The 9,251-nt window shown below is 46.4% G+C and overlaps 1 protein-coding gene across 1 annotated transcript in view; it reads right to left on the reverse strand.

Moving 5' to 3' along the window:
- The window catches only part of MEGF9 (multiple EGF like domains 9), a 107,032-nt gene extending 100,021 nt beyond the window's left edge, over positions 1-7,011 (reverse strand). Inside the window, 1 exon segment of the mRNA XM_017503291.2 lies at positions 6,279-7,011. Within this exon segment, the coding sequence (XP_017358780.1) occupies positions 6,279-6,876 (598 nt within the window). The 5' untranslated portion in view covers positions 6,877-7,011.
- Positions 7,012-9,251: the final 2,240 nt, after the last annotated feature.

The raw sequence follows: 9,251 nt of genomic DNA on the forward strand, positions 1-9,251 counted from the left end.
CTGCCTCCTAGGGTCAAACAATTCCCCTGCCTCAGCCTCCTGAGTACCTGGGACCACAGGTGCGTACCACTACGCCCAGCTATTTTTTTGTATTTTTAGTAGAGACGGGGTTTCACCATGTTGGCCAGGATAGTCTCGATCTCCTGACCTTGTGATCCACCCACCTTGGCCTCCCAAAGTGCTGGGATTACAGGCATGAGCCACCACGCCCGGCCAGCAACTGTATTTCTTTAAATGCCAATAATATGGATTCTGGAGTCAGACCAACTAGGTTTGAAATTAGCTTCTACCAGAGCTGGCCTTCAACGGGACTCAATTTCCTTATCTATAAAATGAGGATAATCATAGTAACTAACTCAATAGTTCCTGTTTTGAAGATTAAATGATTTGTGTGTGTGTGTGTGTGTGTGTGTGTATGACACGTAGAACAGTGCCAGGAACATAGTAAGTGGGTTTGTAATTACTATTAGAGTAGTCCACAGTCCCTCAAACCTAATGCTAAATACCAGAAGCTGTGAAACTAAAAATTTTCCTGTAACTCATTTGGTGACAAATATCTGACCTATCCTGAATATGTTTGGCAACAAAACCTAACCTCAGCAAATGTAAGGCTACTGACAGTCTTTATTTATCCCACTCAGTATAAAGATATGTGCATTTTACTGCAGATATCTTAATGTGTTTGATTACAAAATGCTGCCCCCAGTTCACTGGAATGTATTTATGAAAAAAATTTAAAAATCTAAATTCTGAAACACATCCAACCCACAGGTATTGGAAAAAAGACTGTGGATCTATATTAACTTTGAAGCCTGGACAGTTTGTATTTCCTTGAAATAAATTTCATCTTCTTAAAGAAACACAAGTAGGATCCTGAATCTAGTATTAGAGAATGTTAGGGTGAGGAAAACATTTCCTTGGCCAGGCATGGTGGCTCACACCTGTAATTCCAGCACTTTGGAAGGCCGAGGCAGGCAGATCATTTGAGGTCAGGAGTTCGAAACCAGCCTGACCAACATGGTAAAACCCCATCTCTACTAAAGATATAAGAAAATTAGCCAGGTGTGGTGGCACATGCCTGTAGTCCCAGCTGCTCGGGAGACTGAGACAGGAGAATTGCTTGAACCTGGGAGGCAGAAGTTGCAGTGAGCCAAGAAGGTACTGCACTCCAACCTGGGCAACTGAGCAAGACTTTGTCTCAAACAAAAAAACAACAACAACAAAAACAACCCACCAAAAAACAAATATAATACATCTGTAATATTTTATTTACATATCACGGTAGTCAGAGTTTCCAAATTCTAAATTCTACAGCTTGCTTAAACAAGTCTTTCCTCATCACTTAGGTAACAAACAAATAATTAAGGTTCTTTGGGGGGCATAAATATGTCTTGAATCATGCAGACCAAATCATCACAGAACTTTAGAGCTGAAAGAGACCCTTCAAAGCTAATCTAAATTATTATCCCTTGCCTTCCAAATTGTTTTATCATCTGTAAATTTACTCTCCCCTATGAGGTAAGAATAATCTGCCCTAACTTGTCTTTAGACTCTGTCTATAGGAACACCCTGTAGGTAAATGCAAATAAACCGGGTGGAGTAGACTCACAAACTTGGGATCTAAAAGGATAATTGAATTTAACACAATCAATCTTATAAATTTAGTAAATGTCTCAGATTGTACTTTAGAAAATTACAAGAATTTCCAAGTCCAAAATGAACAGAGGACTCACCCAGCACATACTTAAAAATAAATAAATTTTAACAGAACTTAGCAATCTTAATGGGCTCAATGAGTCAACAACATAATGTGGCTGCCAAAAAGCTACTGTGATTAGGAACTAACCACATCAACATCAGTATCCCATCCAGAAGGAATGAGGCAACTCCCCTTTCTGCTACAAGCTGGTTAGAGTACATCTGGAGTATTACATTCAGCTCTGTTCCACATTTTGGGAGAGACACAAAAAGACTGAAAAAGACTAGAAGAGGGCAAGGCACAGTGGCTCACGCCTGTAATCCCAGCACTTTTGGAGGCTGAGGCAGGTGGGTCTGCTGAGGTCAGGAGTTTGAGACCAGCCTAGCTAACATGGTGAAACCCTGTCTCTACTAAAAATACAAAAAGTAGCCAGGCTTGGTGGCAAGCACCATAATCCCAGCTACTCAGGAGGCTAAGGCAAGAGAATTGCTTGAAACTGGGAGGTGGAGGTTACAGTGAGCCAAGATCACGGTCATTGCATTCCAGCCTGAGCAACAAGAGTGAACCGTTGAGTCAAAAAAAAAAAAAAAAAAAAAAAAAAAGGAGAAAAAAAAAAAAAAAAAAAAAAAAAAAAAAAAATACTAGAAGAGAAGTAACCAAGATAGTGAGAAAATCTGAAACCATGTCACAGAAAGACCAGTTGAAGGAGCTGAAGTTATTTAGCCCAGACTGAGAGGTAGCATGATCCCTGTCCCCAAATCCGTAAGAATTGTCATGGCACAGAGACAGCTGACTTTTTCTGTGTGGCCCCAACTGGCAGAGCCAGATCAATCAGCTAACGGAAAGAAGAAATTTCAGCTAAGCCTATGGAAATATTTCTTCAAATGTAGAGCCACATTAGGAGGTAGCGGCATTTAAAGTCCTGTTTTGCCCTAAGGGTCCATAATTTTAAAAATCAAACATTTAGGCCAGGGACGGTGGCTTACACCTGTAATCCCAGCACTTGGGGAGGCCAAGAAGGGCGGATAACCTGAGTTCAGAAGTTCGAGACCAGACTGGCCAATGTGGTAAAACCTCATCTCTATTAAAAATACAAAAATTAGCCGGGCATGGTGGCAGGTGCCTGTAATACCAGCTACTCAGGAGGCTGAGGCAAGAGAATCGCTTGAAACCCAGGAGGCAGAGGTTGCAGTGGGCCAAGATTGTGCCACTGCATTCCAGCCTGGGCAACAAGAGTGAAACTCCATTTCAAAAAAAAAAAAAAAAAATCAAACCTTTGTCATTACCTCAGTGTGTTACTGCTAATTGTTACTACTTCTGGTATCACAGCATCTCTCTTCACCCTGCTTAAAATGTCCTACCCAGCTAACCAATCAGCTGAATGCTTCGCTGGGTTTGTGGGAGAAAAAGTGCCTGCTTGCTGGGCAATTAGTTTCAGTTTGCAGATCAGTGTACCTGTAAACAAAAGAGGGCCCTAATTGAGGAGCAGGCAAGAGCTCTCGGCTCAATCTCCATGAAAGAAACTATTAATTCAAAAAGAATCTATAAGACCTATCCAATCAAATAATATCAATGGCACTTAGTTCTTACAGGAATGCTGAAATAAAAAAATACTGTACAACCATCTTCTCAAATGCCAGGGAATCCAACTTTGCAAGCCAAACCAGTTCTCTCAAATTCAATTATAAGTTTTCCTTCTGCCAGAGAGATGTTTACTGTTCAAAGCAGACTGGAGCCCATGTTCCATACTTGATCAGATCACTGTAAAGTCAGTTCAGCTGCTGAGACACTGGCAATCCAGAGTGAATTCACAGAAAAGTACAAACTACCTAATATTTAAAACACAGGAAAGTTACTGAAATTGGACATCCTTCTAAAATTTCTTCAACCAAAGACCACCACGGACATAATATGTTAGTTCATGAAAATTACTAAAAACGCTGAACGACAGTTCAGATGGCAAATAGTAATCAAATGAGCTTTACTTCAGTTTAAACTGAACTGGATTCTAAGCAACTCCAGTGAAATTATTAGAGAATATAGTAAATGTATGACAGACTTAACAAAAATACTCTGTGCTGCTTCCTCTCTGGGCTTTTTTAAGCGAAGCCTAGAAGCATCTAAGTGTCCATAAATAAGGCCTTGGTTAAATAAATTATTATACATTCTTACTCTGGAAAATGCAACTATTGAAAAGAATAAAGTAGACTCTAGATACTGACTTTTTTTTTTTAAGTCCATGATACACAGTTAAGTGAATACCACAAGTTGCGAAACATGTAGAATTATTCAATTTTGATTTTTTAAAATCTATTTTTAAATACCCTGTGTGTATGTTCACATATGCCCAGCAAAAACAGCTGAAAAAAGATCTGACAAATTGGTAACAGCAGTAACTTCTAAGGACTGAATGAAACTAGAAGGCAGTGAAAGAGTGACTTTCCCTTTTTCCTTTGTGGACTTCTGGTTATTTATATTTTTTTGCCTGTAGGGGTTACCTTTGCGGTTTAAAAATAACAATACAAAAATAGTAAAAGTAAAATAACATGAATTAAACACATTTATTTATCAGATACTAACCAAAGTACGTGATCTTGCTACTTAAATGTTTCTGTATGCTTAAAACTCCAGAGAATCAAATTCATTCTTTTTCTATTATATTTTACTAAAACAAATAAAAATCACCACAAGTCCCTATTAGTTTTCTCAAATACTTTCTATACACACACACACACACACACAGGCCTGGTCATAAGCATAGCTAACACATACAGTGATTATTTTGCACTAGGAACTGTTGTAAGCACAGTTTAGTGTATTAACTTATTCAATCTTCCCAGCAGGCCTGGTGCAGTGACTCATGCCTGTAATCCTAGCACTTTGAGAGGCCGAGGCAGGAGGATTGCTTCGGTTGAGGAATTCAAGACTAGCCTGGGCAATATAATGAGATCCCATCTCTACAAAAAATTAGCTGGGTGTGGTGACTCACACCTGTAGTCTCAGCTATTCAGGAGGCTGAGGTGGAAGGATTGCTTGAGCCCTGGAGGCAGAGGTTACAGTGGGCCAAGATTGCACCACTGCACTTCAGTCTGGGCAACAGAGCCAGACCCTGTCTCAAAAAACAAACAAAAAAAAAGTCTTCATAGCAACCTATGAGATAAGTACTACTATAATATTATCTTCGTTTCACAATCTAAGAAACTGAGTCCAGAGAGCTTCAGTGGCCTGCCTAAGCTTACACAGCTAACAAGGGGAAGAGCTATGATTCAAACCTAGGAATAAACTCCAGAGTCCATATTCTCAACCACTATGCTTCCTGTCTCTCAGTATTATGTCAATCTCTCCATACGAAAGCCAAAAAGGGTTACAGGTAAAACCCAGCTAGCTAATACTATCCTTGAAGCTGGAAGAGATGCACCTTTGGCTTCTTATGGGGGAATAATCCTACTTATGTCATTGCGAGTTCTAACCCAAGACTCAAGACTGTATTAAGGCTCATAACCATGTGAGAGAATTCTCTACACACTCAGTTATAGTCCAAAGTCCATACCTGCCTCCACTAAGCCTAAGATTTGGGTCACAGACCCAGCTAGACAAACGATTTGGACAAATCTCCACCCAAACTCAAAACAAGAGAACTCAGAAACTTTTGCCTAACATCTCGACAAGGTAGGTTTTGTTTTGTTTTGTTTTAGTTCTAGGTCCACTCTAGATTTAAACGGGGAAAGAACAGGAGTTGTCTCTAATTTTGCTTCAAGACTTCAGCAAGAAAAGCCTTTTCCAGGTGGGCTCAAACAGAAAGTGGCATTTATCAACATCAGCAAAGTTGAATATCCTGGCTTAAGGAGACAAAAATAGGCATCCTTGTTTAAATTGTGTATTTGTCCAAACATGTTGACCTTACACTTGTGGAAGAAAAAAACGGTGCAAGAAAGAGATTTAACCTAATTTATAAATGTGCCCAACCTAGATACACACCTGTCCCAAATGACCTACTGAATCCACTTATTTGCAGGGACAACATGGCTTACAATGCCTTTTTTTGTTTTTCTTTTTTGCCCTCAAGTGGTCCCTATATTGTTTGTAAACAAAGTCCTCTCACTACCTCTCTTCCATCTGATATTTACATAAACAAGAAGAAATGACCAGGGAAACGAGCTTTGAAAGGAATCCCTTATCCTCAGCTTTTGACCCAGTGGTTGAAGGAGGTACTATGCGGGCTTTCAAACTTCCTCCAAATAACACAGGCAGAGAGACTGGGTGCGGGAACCCAACCCAAAAGTTTGCGCCCATTCTGGGTCTCTGAAAAAGGCCCGAAGCCCTGTTGGGAAGAAGATGAGATGCCTTCCACCCAGCAGCCACCCCCTCCCGAGGGAGCACGGCCCACGGGGGACAAAAGACTTTCCAGATTGATTGGGGGCAGGAGGGGGACTAGCTGGAGCTGGGATCTCCCCTCGGGAGCCGAAACATGGGGAGACTTTGAGGCAAGAAACGATAAATTATAGGCAAGAGCCCAACCCCCTAGATGCCGGGGCTGGGGTGAGGACGGGTCCTGCCCAAGAGGGAGCGCCGGACTCACCTGGAAGAGGCGAAGAGGGGGCCTCGGTGGCAGGTGGGGTGGGGAGGATGCCGCTGCCGCTGCTACTGCTGCCGGGGAGAACGGGGGTCGGGGTCCGGGGAGTGGTGGGCGCCGGGATGGTGATCGCTACAGGGGTGGTCGGCGCCAGGCCAGTGGTCGACGAAAGGGTGGTTGGCGCGGATCTGGTCCGCACCTGAGAGGTGGTCGAAGTGCGTTCCGCCGCCAGAGGGGTGGTCTGCGAAGGGCCGAGCGGCGTCTGAAAGGTGGTGGAGGCGAGTCCGGCCGTCGCCCGAGGAGGGGTGGTCTCCAGAGACCGGGCTGGAGAAGTCGCAGCCAGGGGTCTGTGGACAGTGGGGCGCGGGGGCCCGGTCCTCGAGGCCTGGGCCGTGGGAGCCGTCGCCCTAGGGAAAGAGTGGCTGGGCTCTCCCCGCAGCCCGGGGCCCGGCGATGCGTCCACCTGCCCCGCGGCCCCGCCGCCACCGGTGACATTCCCCGCCGAGGCGGCTGAGGCGGCGGCGGCGGCGGCGGCGCAGCACAACAGGGCGAGGCCGCCCAGGCTCGGCAGGCTCCTCATGGCGCGCTCGGCTCCGCCATTCATTCATTCAGCCAGTCGGTTGGTCAGTCATCTTCTGCTCGCTGCAATCCGACCAAGGAAGCCTCCGCAACCGCCGCCGCCACCGGGCGCACCATCGCCACCTCCCTCTGACAGGCGGCCGGCCCCGCGGGCGGGCCCCAGAGCGGAGGGAGCGACCGGACCGAGCGCGGACCGCCCGCCCTCCTCGATTGGCAGCCGCGCCTAACCAATGGGAGGCCAGACTAGCCCACGTGATCCGCCTGCTTCCCGGCCTCTTTGTAGCCCTGTGGGCCAATCATAGGACGTCCAGGAGAGGGGGCGGTCCGTGAGGCGGGAGAAGGGTGGTGCGAGCCCAGCTCCAGCCCGCCGGGCTCGCGGCGGCCCCGGCTTTGTCTGCCCAAGGAATGGGGCGCGGGCCTCGGGCACCGGGCGCCGCGGAGCAGACAAAGGATGCGCCCCGTGCGGCAGACCCCGGGCCTAGTCATCTGCTCTACCGGGCTGCGAGCTCGACCGGGGGATGGAATCGGCACTTGGGAGCATCCCGGCCCTCGTGAACAATGGGGCGCCGGCGCCGCACCCGGTCTCGGGCGGGGACCGCGCGGGAACCCCGCGATGGGAGAGGGCGGCGGCAGCGAGGACGTAGAGCTTAGCATGCCCTCTGCTGCTCCAGAGAGCCTAGCCTCAGCCTTGCGAGGTCTCAGCCGCCATTCCCATTTCAGAGATGGGGAAACTGAGGCCCTTGCTGAGAGCCTCCCTGAACCGAGACCCACGCCCCCACCAGACACCTGCTGTGGGCCAGATGTTGTGCCAGGCTGGATGAGGGGGCGGGACCAGGCGGTGGAGACCCTTCAGGGCAGAAGATGCAGGCGTCCTGCGAGGAGGAGACAGGCTCGCAAGCACACTTATCTAAACCCTGGGAAGAATAGGATCAGACGGGGTTAACCTCAATTTGATGTCTCTTGCTGAATGGTTTTGTGGCCTGAGCGCAGTGTTTTCACCACTAAAATGAAGATGATAGGACACTCCTCACCCCCCTCACAGAGCTGTTGAGAGAATTAAGTCATGGACATAAAAGGCTTAGCCCAGCGCCTGGCCCACTGTTGTAAACCCTCATTAATGCTAACGACTCTCAGCGTTCTGTGCCAGGGCAAGCCTAGGATTAGAAAGTAGCCCCAGGCCCCAGCCCTGCAGTGTCCCCAGAGCCTCCTGCTGGTTGCAGGGATCAGGGTGGGGCTGATAGCCGAGCTTGACCCTGGATGACACTAAACCCTGGATCAAGCTGGAATTCGGTCACGCAGCCTCGCGTCATCCGTCCAGGATCCAGAGCTAGGTCAGGCGCTGCTGCCTCGGCTCAGCAGCTTCCAGGGGGAGCCAGGCAGGGCGGGTTTGTCATCTGATGGGGCTTAATCCAAGCCTCACTGCTAACTCAACCCCGGCCTTCCCTACGTGATGTTTGCCTTTGTGCATGGTTTCCCATTAGTCATTGGCCTTCAACCAGACCGGCAGGATGAGATTTCTATGTGAACCTGTGTATGTTAATGAAAGCATGCATTTATTTTCCTGCATGAGTAATGCACGGGGGAGGCTGTGTATGAATGCATAAACATGTTTGTGAGTCTGTGTTTATGAGTATCATATGTGTCTATGTGAGTTTATGAGTATGGGAGCTAGCATCTATTTTCATATATTGTGTCTTAATAATCTGTGCATGTGTACTGGTGTGTGTTTATGTATATTTTCTGTGTTTTTACATTTGTGGTTATCTTCGGGTGTGTCTTGATAGGTCTATGTATATAAGACAGTGGGAATAAGGGAGAATGTGTTCTGGCTTCAGGACCAATATCTAGCAAGCACTAACCAAAGTTCTATTTTTACTTTGCTTTGGGACAGTGGACAGGTCATGCCAGTCCCCCATATTCCCTTGCCCATTGTCCCTGACTCTTCAAACCCCAACCAAAATGCGACATTCTCTAAAAGACATTCCTGGATTTGAGTGGGAATTAATCTCTCCCTCCTCATTTCCCCACCATCCTTTGTTTATGCTTTGATTACAACCCTGATCTACCAATCTACCTCTCCTTTGCCTTTTCCTAAAAGAATTAAGGATGGCTTTCAGAAATACATACAATGGGATAAATCGAATTGCCCACATGGCTTTACTACTTCTCCTGGGCATGCATCTGCCTTCATGCTAGAACTTGTTATTTATGTGTCTGTCTCTTCCATCAGATATTCTCTCTGTTCTTAGTAGCAGGGGCAACGCTTGTAAGTGCTAATCCATGCTGGTTAAATTGAATTAAGTTGAAGTCTTGTAATGTTCATGGGAAGAGCTTGTGTCTTTAGAGTCAGACAGACTTGGGTCATGACTGCCAACTGTATGACCTTGGAGGAAACCTTTC

The sequence above is a fragment of the Cebus imitator genome, unplaced genomic scaffold (genome assembly GCF_001604975.1).
Source record: "Cebus imitator isolate Cc_AM_T3 unplaced genomic scaffold, Cebus_imitator-1.0 Scaffold309, whole genome shotgun sequence".
In the NCBI taxonomy this organism is placed as follows: Eukaryota; Metazoa; Chordata; class Mammalia; order Primates; family Cebidae; genus Cebus; species Cebus imitator.